This window comes from Frankliniella occidentalis, unplaced genomic scaffold (assembly GCF_000697945.3).
Source record: "Frankliniella occidentalis isolate FOCC.00 unplaced genomic scaffold, Focc_3.1 Scaffold163, whole genome shotgun sequence".
In the NCBI taxonomy this organism is placed as follows: Eukaryota; Metazoa; Arthropoda; class Insecta; order Thysanoptera; family Thripidae; genus Frankliniella; species Frankliniella occidentalis.
The window spans coordinates 65,795-77,686 of NW_026267289.1; the positions used below are offsets into that span (position 1 = coordinate 65,795).

Sequence of the window (11,892 nt, forward strand, 5' to 3'; positions counted from 1 at the left end):
TACCGCCTCCACAGCTAACTAGAGTTGCATCCGAGAAGCCTGTGACGTCACTGCGGTAGTGGTGGCAGTCTGCTACTACATCCACAGTTACTGCAGCGTAGAATCAGGTCAATGAAATCATGTAAAATGTTGGATAGTATTTTAATTCTTTATTGTTTCTAACATTATAAGCTTAAGTCTTCCTCAAGTAGCCGGCTTGTTTCTGCTGGTGACTTGGGACGAATCTGAATACCTGAAAAAGAATGAAAAAAATATAAGTAAATTCAAATTATCTCAGAGTTCAACACAAACGTGTTTTGGTCCCTCTGTATCACTGTGACGCCAACTCATCAAATGAACTTTCTATGTTACAGGTGGCCAGCTTCAAGTCCAGGCACATCCCTTTGGACAAGAACCAGCATCACTTCTTATTTTACTTCGACTGTACCATACAAATGAAATAAATAGCAGCATTACTGTCAGTGATTCGTGATTCCTAATGATTTGCCTCCAGTTCCGCACTAAAATTAAAACCCGACCATATATTTTAGGCTCAAGTAATAAGCCATGGAATAAGAATAAGCAGTAAAGAAATGACAAGTAACCCCCAAATAGAAACAATACCAAAATCAACTTTTACCAGACATGACAACCATAAATGTACTGGTATTTTATGTCAACATCACATTGAAGGTCAAAACTTACCAGATTCATTCCTGCGATCATGAGAAAAAGGTGCGATTCCTCCTGCTGCGTGCTGCGACGCCAACTCAGCATACAGCAGGTGACACATAGACTGCTTTGCTGATGTCCAAGTCAGGTGCACCTCCAGGCCGATCTTCCTGCAACAAACCAAAGACGCAATTTTATAGTCGAAGAAACAGGATGTAAAAGAGGCAGGAAGCACGCAATTTCGACAGAGGAGGTCAAAGGCGACTCTCCTAGACCAATTCCAATCATTTCCAGCGATTTTTTTTTTTTTTTTAATTTTTGGCCAAATTTACAAAGGCCGGGTTTTCGACGGAAAAGTAGTCGAACGGTCAGGGGTGAACCAGGGGACCACAAAACTAATTTTGGTTCCGCCAGAAACCACCCCTGTCCAGAGACACTTGAGTTTTAAGGGATTGTCTTTTGAATCTGGCGGGCAGCGTACAACGGGCTGCCTACCTAGCAGCCGAGCCGGTACAAGAAAAACGGGCGTAACTCGCTTAAAATGGGTCTGAGAAATGAAATTTCGACGGAAAGTTAGTAAGAAGGTGCTGTCAAACCAATCCCAACCATTTCCAGCGATTTTCAAATTTCTCGTTTTTGGCCAAATTTACAAAGGCTATAGCCTGCCCATTTTTAGCAAAAAAGGGTGGGTACGGATTTCGTTGGAAAAGTAGTCCAAAGGACAGGGGTGAACCAGGGAACCACAAAACTACTTTTGGTTTCGCCAGAAACCATCCCTGTCCAGACACACTTAAGTTTTAAGAGGAGGTCTTTTGAATCTGGCGGGTAGCGTACGATGGGCTGCCTACCTCGCAAGAAAAACAGGCGCAACTCACTTGAAATGGACCGGAGGCGCGAAATTTCGACATTTCGACATTTCCGGCGATTTTTAATTATTTTCATTTTTGGCAAAATTTACAAAGGTATGGGTCTGGTTTTTGACGGAGGAGTACATGAATAGATAGGGGTGAACCAGGGACCACAAAATTACCTTTGCTTCTGTCGGAAACCACCCCTGTCCACAGCAACTTGAGTTTTATAAGAGCTGGTCTCTCTAACTAAGGGCGGGTAGGCTACCTAAGGCACACTGGCTAAGATCTCTGCTGTAGTGGGTCGGCACCATGATATTTAGACAGAGCATGTGAAGGGAGTCTGCCCCACCAATCCAAACCAATTCCAGCAATTTCCCAAATTGGCAAGATTTTTAAAAGACATTTTCAGTGATAACAAATCAGCCTGGATTTTGACAGAAGAGGGTTCAAATCGACAACAAAGAACCAAGGCAAGGCACCACAAAAAACATCAAATACCACCCTTTGATGCACACGAAAGGAAGCTCCTCTTAGTGGAGACAAATTGGACCAGCGTTGGCGGTTACTGTCATGTCAACTCACCTATTCTTTTGGGTAAAATGACTCCATAGAGTTCTCTTGCTCATGTCAAGAACATTTCTGGGCAGAGTTCCTGCAATCATATTAAACAGTACTTTTAGCGCTCATCAACTTTTAATTACATATAATTAACTCATACAGAACACTTTTAAATGCCTCTCCCCCCATGCGTCTCTAAATGACTATGGTCTTTCAAATAACTAATTTTGGTACTGGATTAAACGTTAAGTACGAAGGGGCAGCTGCAGATTATCTGCAACGCACATTATTGATTGATTGTTTAGGGGATTACGCAAATAGTACCACTCGGTTTGCACCCCAATCAGAAAGTAATAAAGATTTCTGTTCCACGAGAATAAAATAGAGTAAAATATATGATATGTGATAAAACACTGGCAGGTTCGCCCATTTGCATAAGGACCTACAACAGCATTTAACATACTGCATGGATTGGAGGAGTCTAACATCATTCAACACCTTTTCAACAAAGCTGACAGTGAGCCAAGTTATTTACATCACGGGCATCATTTACTCGGCCTCAAAAAATAACTTACAACTTAATTGTGCGTGTCAAAATTGAGCCACAGGAGCATAACCTCCTACAACAATAACCGGAATGGAACAATTCAATATTCCGGACCGGAAACAAGCAAGCACTATACCTTGCGATTAATAACGAAAAGCGGCGATGTCCACTCTACAATTCTGGTTAAAATCCTATGATCATTAATTATATGAGTAGTTATTATCGGTATTTGCCAGAAACGCCGATCGCGTGACACCGAGTTTCACTGTTTGTTTACGTTTCCATAAAGGCGCGGGAAATGCGCGGTGGGGGTGGGGAGGAGGAGAGGGGTAGGGGACGCGGCACGGCAAAGGGGGAGAGCAATAATTACGGCATACTCACCGACATATCGTGGTCGCGGAATGTGATTCTTTCCTGGGGTAGGCAATCCCGCCTCACTTGTCCAGGATGTGATCCTTTGGGGATGCTTCCCGTCCCGTGCATCGTTGTGTGGCTCCAGGCGGCAACGCCAGGGAAGTGCCATGTGACAATAATAGTGAATTGATCTGGATAATAAACTATTATGGGCGATTTGCTATTAATAATAATTATATTTGGTGACTTTTAAGAAATATGCACCAGCCGGGGTACACGACGTTTTGAGCCGAATCGTATTTGTCGTGGGAGTGTCATCGGCGTGCTCGGGAGGTCCCCAATGACGTCCCCGGGGGGCCCGGACGACATCGGCACTACCAGATTTGGACTCAGCGTGCGAGAAAACCCCTGAACACGATGTTTCAGTCATCCTGGTCGTTCCGAGGTTGACGGTCGGTCGGTCGGCCAAACCGCATCTTATTTTGACAGACCCCCTGCAATCGACCGCTGCGTCCTGCTTGCGGACCCCGCTCTCGCCCACAATCGATCGCCCCCCGTTACTGACAGATGCCCTGGGCTTACAAGTTGTTCTGTATGAGGGGTAAATTCCCCCATTTTACTGGGGGGAGGGAGATTAGGAGATGGACGTGAGCATTTGCGGTGCCGAGCGGACTTTTGTCTTTTTGTCGAAAAATTAGGGAGGTTCGGCGCCTGCGAGACTCCGGGTAGGCCATCCCGCAATACACGCAAGCTCTACAAGCAAGATGTTGCCTACCTATCAGGCGCTATGAGACGCTGAACTTGGCAATCCCCCCCCCCCCCATACCGCGCCCGGCACTTAGGAAAGTGACCCACCCATCGCAGATCCGAGAGCCGTGGCACACTACAGCCGATCCACAGCGTGGCGCGAAACAAGACTTGTTCAAAAATAAGATTATTTACATATGTTAGTGAAATAGCGTAAGTTATTTCATTTACCCTTTTCCAGGCCCGGAGCTGCAGTTAGGCACGTCAATTGCCCTCCTGATGGTATCTGTACCTGATTTAGCTCTTATTTCAACAACTGCCACTAAATGAAATAACATAATGTAATTAACTACTTTACTCGTTTTATTTACCAAAATAGATAAATTAGGTTCGGACAAACGAGCTTCGGCTAATCGGGGCGCCCCCCTTTTCATATGCCATGTAATGTGTAATTTTAAACACAATACTTCATTCGTTTCTATGGTTGAGTCAAACCTATCTATACAGGACATACGGCTTCGCACAAAGGAAAATCATAAACAAAAAAAATGAATTATAAATTTTAAAAAGTGCTCTTGTTAGACAAATTAAAAGAAAAGGAACTATTACACATCTGATGTTCAATTTCTTTTGTTCGCCTTAAAATGGGGTGCTTCGGCTTGGGGCTTCCCCAATTTGTTGCAAGGCATGCAATAATATTTGAACAAAATTCACACAATGGGAAATCTTAGGAGGAAACCAAACTCAATAGAAGGGTTTGGGGTGGTCGGAAAAGAATGTCAAAGTCTGTAGAAAAACTAAATATATACATTTCTGTAAAAGGCAAACCTACTGAACATGAAAAGATGAAACCCTGTGCAAGCCCTGCTTTTCGCTTTCGCCCCTTCGCGCCCCTGACATGTGACCGGATGACGTCTCTTTGTTGTTCTCTATTTCGCCCGGGAGGCGGACATGACGCTCGCCTCGCCTCTAGCAGACGATCTCTCAAGAAGACCCTAAAGTGCAGTCTGCTGCAGCAGCAAGCCAGACGACAGCCCGAGCATCAGTACTGCATTGCAGAGTTTTCCGACCACATCTCTGCACCCACATCTTTCTCTGGATTCTTTCACCCATAAGCGAGGGACCCTCAGCGCAGGCTAGGTCTGTAGTAGTTTTGGTGTGGTGGTGCACTACCATTACCCACTGCACTGACTATTTGTTGTTGAAGTGTACTATCAAAACAATGACATTTATTCATCTAACACTGTCTTCCGCGCACATAAAACCTATGCCATGTAATTAAATTTTAAACAAAACTTTTGAAGTATATGCATTACAGGTTAGAATCTACTGTCTAGACATTGTCAGTCTTCATTTTCTGATTATTAACAAGTTATTTGTTTACTTTGTTCCAGGCCATGGAAGATGAGCAGGACAGTGGAGCTCGAGGTGCTGAATTGCTTAAGTTAATAATATCTCTCTCAGAACGAGCTGGCAACATAGCTCGACGTATAAGGAAAGACGACCATCTTATTAAACTGTTGACACAACAGAAAGGTAGTGACGAAGCAAATCCTCGTTTTGTTCAAGATTTTAAAACATTGGCTGATGTACTTATTCAAGAAACAGTAAGACATTATATCGGCTTGAAGGTTTGTAAAACATGGCATGTCATTGTTGCCTTTTCTCAATGAATTACAGAATTGGTTTATCCATCCCTTGTCTGTTTGGCGAATAATCATATGTATTGCAACAGCTGGTCACTACATAATTCTGTATTTGCATTCCTGCTTAGTTTCCAGAGTTAACACCCCACATAAAAGGAGAAGAGAGTGCCAAATTCAGCAACATTCATGGAGAAACTGTTACAGTTGAAGTGAAAGAAACTCAAGAAGAAACTGCCAAGATGTTGTGCAAGGTTTGGATTAAGTAGTGAACACTTTGCCTTGCAATAGCATTCTCAACATTGTGAACAAGTTTAACTGGTCTTTTCCCTCTTAGGTTCTAGATGGAGATGAGGCCGCAGCAGAGAAGCTGGCTGAGGAAGTTCATCAGGAGGTGCACTTGGATGATGTGAATTTTGGCTCTGTGCCATTGCCCTGTCATCTAGTTTTGCCGATTAAAGATCTTGGGGTTTGGATTGATCCAATTGGTGAGCTACTTTGATGCTGTCATTTTAAAATTCCTTCTAAACAATAAAATGCTTCTTTATTATTTGTTATGCACTGTCCTAGTTCTAAACTATGAAACATACAGTTAAAGTTGCAATTTTCCATTTGTAACAATTTTTAACAGTTAGTATTTCTCCAAACCTTTTATGTGCTGCATAGTTTTTCAGGTTCCTGTATGTTGGTTGTTTCTTCTATCTTCTAGACTCAACAGCCGAGTATATTGCTGGAGATCCTGCAGGAGGTCCTCCAGTCAATCCAGAATCTATGGTGAAAAGTGGTCTCCATTGTGTGACTGTATTGATTGGTGCTTATGATCGAAACTCTGGCATTCCTTTGATGGGAGTTATAAACCAGCCTTTCTATTTGAAAGATCAACATGGGTAAGCCCTTTTACCCTCTTGCCTGCTCTAAGTAAATTAAAAAATCAAAATAAAAAAATCCATTGTTGTTTGCATTTTAGTCTCCAAATGTGTGAGACCAAAACCTCAAGTTTTGATCATCTGGGTAATTTTGATGCTCAGAACCATGTTTTTACTTTGCAGGTACATGGGAAGAGTCTGTTGGGGAGTGAAGTGGGGCAATACAAGAGCCTTTTCCTCACCCATTTGTGATTGTGCCTCTAGATCCACAGTAAGTTTATATCCTGAAATATTTCCTCTTCTTTGGAAGAAAAATAAAATTAATGCTGTGATTTTCTTTATTAGATTGTTGCTATCAGTGGAAGTGAAAGCCCAGAGGTCAAGGCCAGTTTAGAAGAGGCTGGATATAGACTTTGTCAAGCAGCTGGCGCTGGTTATAAGCTACTGTGTGTTATTTTGGGAATAGCACAGGCATATATTTTGACACGGGACTCAACATACAAATGGGATACATGTGCCCCTCATGCTATTTTGAGGGCACAGGGTGGTGATATTTTGATTCGTAAGAGTTTAGGAGACACAAATGATGGTGTGACATACTCTACACCTGATTTCGATGAGGGTGTCCCTGATCTAATGGCTCAGTACTGTAATCGAGGTGGTATTATAGCGTATCGTAGTAGTAGCACCTTAAATAACATAATTAGCGCCCTTACACCAGGCTAACTGTGTATTTAGTGTTTTAAACCAAGCTGATGTAATTAAAATTTTATCACACTGTCCTCTTAGCTCTTAGTTCTTATATTCAATCCCATTTCAGAGCTTGAATACAATCTAAGGAGAATAATTATTTTCTGTTGTCCAATTGTTGTCAGTTTTTTGTGATCTTATGAGTAAAGAGATCCATAGTAACCGCTGCCTAAATCCTTGCCATAAAGTGACCTTATTGTGATAATTCATCTACTATTCTCTGTATCTTTTACACTAAGTCTTCACAAGATTTTTAATTATTTGAGTTTGAAATGATTGTTGATTTTGAAATGTAAGATTGTCATTTTTTCTAAACAATAAGTAAATCTAAGATTGTTAAATTTTTCGCTGTAGATTTTATATTGTTTGTTAATTTTTGATTGAGTTGTTGATCTAAAATTGTTTTGTGTTGCATTCCAAATCAAGGTTTTTGTTGTACTACGTTTTGTGTGATCTCATTACCAGTATGAGTGTGGTTCTTTCTTCCTCTCCTCTCTACTACATTAGTTGTATCTCCATATGCATTTATTCAGTGTACCTTGCTTTGGATTGTACAGGAAATAGCCCCGAATATGTGTTGACCACAATAGTTGAGCACCATAGCTTTACTCGATTATTCTTTTATATTATTTAGCTATTATTCTAAAAATTTGTCATTTCTTTTAGCAGAGATCCGTCCCTTTTAAATCAGGTAGTTCTCGTAAGAGAGGCTTTGATCTTGTTTAATTATTTTATGGACATACTTACTTACTTATATCATTGAGAGTTCTATGTTTTTCTTAATGTGATGTAGTATTGTAATATTATTTTATTTTCTCATATGGCTGATGGCTGTCAAGTACTATACAACTTTTTTGTGTTCATGCAGGGTTTAGAAGATTCGACTGGCTCGACTGGCTGCAATTGTCATTTGTTGGATATGTTCTAGTTAGAGATCAGCCACCTTTAAAAGTCATTAGAACATATCCAACAAATTACAAAAGCCTCAATTCATTACGACAGAGATCCTTTGTTTTTGTTTGTAAATTTTCATTGTTAATATGTAATGTGTGTATAGTAATGCAAGAAATACACAAATTAAATGAGCATTTAAAAAACAGCAACATTTAAAAGTTTAATACAGTATACCCTTAGATTTTAGTTCTAGTAGACATGACTGAAGTACATGGTATGTCATCCATTGGAACTTTCCAATACTCATAACAAGCACTAGTTTTCTATACTCCCATCACTAGTAGCGCCAAATCACATGATACGCACGAAAGGAAGGTCCAACATTTTTGATGCACTTCATGAGAATGGTGCCCGTTAATTGCGCCAAAAATGTAAGACTTTAGTCTGTGTGCATTTCTATGGGTTGGCGCAGCTTGGATCCTCTCACATAAAGAAATAAGGTAAAGAAGATTGGTAATTCATTTCTCAATTCCAGCAACAACACTTCTATGTTCAATACGTTCTGGTAAACACGAGTCAAAAACAACAATAAAGGCCTTTCGGTTAGAATACATGATTAGTTTCTAGATTAGCTCGGTGCGGTTAGAGGAAGGGCTCGGTCCAGTACTTGACGGTGGGGCCGGGCATCCCGGAGGGCAGGGCGCAGCGCTCGCCGGCCTTCACTCGGCTGCGGTGCTTGACGTCCTTGGGCTTGAGCACGCTCCGGTGGTTGCTCAGCATGCGGCTCGGCGTGAGGATGGACTTGTTGCTCAGGCCGGTCGCCTCCAGGAACGAGTCGTAGTTGGCAGGCGCCAGCTGCGCCAGCTGCTGCGCCAGGGTGCCAGCCAACGCGGGGCTGAGGCCGAGCGCCTGGGGGACCCCGCCCGGGGCCTCGGCCGGGGCCGTCAGGAGGAGGCCCTGCTCCGCGCGCTCCGCGCGCTCCGCGGGGAGGCCGTTGAGCCTGCCGCTCTCCGCGCCGTCCCCTTCGGCCCGCGGCCTGCCGTCGCCGTCACAGTCCGACGCGGCCTCGGTCACGGCCTTGGGGCTGGCCGGCTCGGCTTGCCCAAGGCCATCGATGTCACAGTCGTCGAGGTTGAACTCCTCGAAGTTCCGCCTCAGGGCCTCGTTGCCGTCCTCGCGCTCGTCAGCAGCGGGAGGCGAGGGTGGCGGGGACACCTTGTCCGGCATGGTCGGCGTAGAGGTCGGCGTGGTGGGTGTGGTCGGCGTAGAGGTTGGTGTGGAGGCGGGGGTCGGCGACTTGCTGTTCCTGGTTGGGGCAGGGCGCTGGCCTACAAGGCGGGGTGGCTTGGGCGGCAGTGCGGGGGGCGTGGGCCGCGGGGGCCGCGGGGGCCCGCCGTTGTACCAGGCCGGGGGGTCGGGGTGCTGGTGCTCCTCCACCGAGCGCCTGCCCCTGCCGCCCCGGGCGCGCGCCTGCTGGCCGCGTCCCCGTCGCTCCTCGTGAAAGTCCTCCTGGTCGCGGAGCAGGATCAGGTTGACACACTCCAGCACCGGGTTGTCCTGCAACATGGTAACACATCGTTTGTTAGGGGGTTGCTGACCCATCACAGGGATCCTGGGAAAACAGCCAAGAGGTTTCAGTCACAACTGACAACCAGAGCAGAGGTCCCACCGGGCGGTCGTACCTGATAGCAGCTACCCTTGTCGCCGACGCCGCGCAGGGACGCCGCCATGCTGGCCAGCTCTAAGCACTCGCGGTTCATCTCGTTGTAGCTCGCCACCACGTCCGGGGGCGGCGTCACCACGCCCTGGTCCTCGATGAAGTCGGCGGGCGGCTCCACGATGCAGGCCGTCTCCCCGTTGAGGAGCGGTAGCGTGGTGCTGGCCGGCGGCCGCTGGGGCGGGCCCACCAGCTCCAGGACCCGCAGCGCCGCCTCCTGGTGCCGGAGGTGGCTCATGGCGTCCACGACGGTTTCGTGCGTCCGGCCGTGCAGGCTCTGCTCCTGGTCGCAGCTCGAGTCCTGGCCGCACGTGTGGTTCTCCACGATGAGTTGTGACGGCGTCACCGTGCTGGAGGAACTCGCCGACCTGGAGGCAACGGGAACGGGATGGTTCAGTTAGTTATCATCGAGTAAGAGTAGTAAGGTCTTCACGCCACGACGAAGAATCGCTGCTCGGGCGAGGCAGAATGGCAGAATTGAGCGCACAACGTGTCATCCACTGATGAGCAAGTACCGGGTGTATCAGAGTGAGAGTGCCCATGCGGAATCGTATACCCCTTTGGACCGCAAGGGCCACGGCGCCTCACGGGCGGAGTAGGCAAACCAGCATCTCTGCAGGTCAGCGTCCGCTCTGATACACCCGGGAGCGCCTGCAACGCGCTGGGTAGGCAGGCCCGCCCGGCAGCTGCGTCGACCCGGTGGCCCGCCCCGCCACGCCACGCGCGCGCCAAACAATCTCTCGCGTCGGTTTGGAGAAACGTTCAGTCGCCAACGTGAGCTACATTGAGGTTAAAATTGAATATTTGTTTCAGATAACGTTACTGCATTTCGGCATGGGACAGACATCTCGGTGTCCGCCCAGACCAGGCTGGCATGCTGACCTGGAGGCGGGCGCGTGCTGAGCGTGCTGAGGGGCGCTGGGCGCCGGGTGCTGCGGCTGCGCAGAGGGCGGCTGCGCGGCGCGGAGCCTGCTGATCTCCACCTGCTGCTGGTGGATGATGGCGTCGCGCTGCGCCAGCTGCGCCCGGATGGCCTTCTGCTCGCGCCGCAGCCGCGCCTCGAGCGCCACCAGGGCGCGCAGCACCAGGGTGAGCTGGTGGTCGCGCAGGGCGTCGCCGGCGCGCAGCCTGTCAGAGTACGCGGCCACCAGCTGGCGGCAGCGCGCCGTCTGCAGGCGCAGCGCCGCCCGCGTCTCGTCCAGCTCGCGACGCACCGCCGTCACCTCGCGCTCGGCCTGCAACAAAGTGTTACAAACGTGTTACAAAACAGATATGGCACACCAATGTCACGTGGAGCAAGTGACAGACTAAGAATGTTCCGGCATCGGCACCAATAAAGGGGGGGTCACGCCGTAAGCATGCGGTACCGCCTGGAAACCATATCGTCAGGTACCATATCGCCCTGGTACCATACTGCCTGGTAGCGTACCGCCAGGTACCATACCGCCTGGAAACCATACACTGCAAAAAATTAGAGTCTGATACAGAACGATCTACAGCGTTACTGTAGATGCTGCTCTTAGTCACTGCACCTAGGGTACAGGCTGTAGCACCGGAAAGCCCAGGATTTACACGGTACAGTGTACGAATACGGCTCCACTGTAGACAGTTTTGTCCGCGCTTTTGCCTTACAGTGGTCCTGTACATTGCTCCCTGTACCAAATTTTAACCATTAAAACTACATCGATGCTGTTATTCGAATAACAGAAGATCCTGGAAAATAATTAGCAGGACGATCTGTAGTTTTCCTGTCATAATTTTTTGCAGTGTACCGTCAGGTATACGATACCGCCTCCTCACTGACCACGGCTTGCTTCATGGGCCCACAATACGCAGAATCCTTGCGAACGATTGCGAGGCAATCGCGAACGAATTTCCTCTGTAATGCGAAGAAAATCCTTCGCAATTGCGGCGAAATTCCTTCGGATCGGGGGGTTACACAAAGCAGCCGAATCCTTGGCAAGGAATTACTAGTGCGTGCGAGTAGGCAACCCGGCCGCGCTCCTGCTTGAGGTCCAGCGTGGGACCATCTGGCCTGGCGCACACCACCCCGGCACTCTCTGTCCCGCGCGCGGCCGCCACGGTTGCCACACACGGCACTCTGTATTATTTGTAGACCGGGGCATGACATAAATTCCTTTTCCCGACACAACATTATTTACGTTTGTTTGCCGGGGCGGGCTCCAGCGCGACCTTGCCGCCGCCCGAGTGACGACAGCCAGCGCCCCCGCCGCCGGGTCGGCACGGGCCCCGCGGCGCCCAAAAGGCCTTCCCTCCGCACGGCCGCCCCGCGCCGCGCCGCGCCGCGCCGCCC

The 11,892-nt window shown here is 47.7% G+C and overlaps 3 protein-coding genes and 1 long non-coding RNA gene across 9 annotated transcripts in view; 2 read left to right on the top strand and 2 right to left on the bottom strand.

The window, feature by feature from the left end:
• The first annotated feature begins 6 nt into the window (after positions 1–6).
• On the top strand, positions 7–461 carry LOC127750280 (uncharacterized). Its single transcript, XR_008011607.1, has 2 exons — positions 7–107; positions 354–461. It is a non-coding gene; the product is annotated as an uncharacterized LOC127750280 (long non-coding RNA).
• Positions 135–3,777, bottom strand: LOC113209038 (uncharacterized). Of its 4 annotated transcripts, none has more exons than XM_052271494.1 (4): positions 2,989–3,777; positions 2,085–2,154; positions 685–821; positions 135–232 (listed from the first exon to the last, which is right to left on the bottom strand). In XM_052271494.1, the coding sequence occupies exons 1-4, from the start codon at positions 3,128–3,130 to the stop codon at positions 165–167; spliced, it is 417 nt and encodes a 138-aa protein (XP_052127454.1). In that variant the 5' UTR covers positions 3,131–3,777; the 3' UTR covers positions 135–164. The 4 variants fall into 4 exon arrangements, with proteins under 4 accessions (XP_052127454.1, XP_052127455.1, XP_052127457.1 ...); XM_052271495.1 differs by lacking the exon at positions 2,989–3,777 and adding an exon at positions 2,744–2,982; XM_052271497.1 differs by lacking the exon at positions 2,989–3,777 and adding an exon at positions 2,636–2,982.
• An 876-nt stretch (positions 3,778–4,653) lies between these two features.
• Positions 4,654–8,070, top strand: LOC113209055 (inositol polyphosphate 1-phosphatase). Its single transcript, XM_026426394.2, has 7 exons — positions 4,654–4,848; positions 5,103–5,339; positions 5,483–5,605; positions 5,689–5,839; positions 6,061–6,238; positions 6,401–6,488; positions 6,563–8,070. Exons 2-7 carry the CDS (start codon positions 5,106–5,108, stop codon positions 6,941–6,943), a joined length of 1,155 nt encoding a protein of 384 aa, XP_026282179.1. The 5' UTR covers positions 4,654–4,848; positions 5,103–5,105; the 3' UTR covers positions 6,944–8,070.
• The window catches only part of LOC113209070 (uncharacterized), an 89,448-nt gene continuing 85,611 nt past the window's right edge, over positions 8,056–11,892 (bottom strand). For all 3 annotated transcript variants that reach the window (XM_052271458.1, XM_052271455.1, XM_052271456.1), the window contains exons 2-4: positions 10,461–10,813; positions 9,544–9,946; positions 8,056–9,418 (exon numbers count right to left, since the gene is read on the bottom strand). In XM_052271458.1, the coding sequence (XP_052127418.1) occupies positions 8,504–9,418; positions 9,544–9,946; positions 10,461–10,813 (1,671 nt within the window). In that variant the 3' untranslated portion in view covers positions 8,056–8,503. The remainder of the gene's footprint in view (positions 9,419–9,543; positions 9,947–10,460; positions 10,814–11,892) is intronic.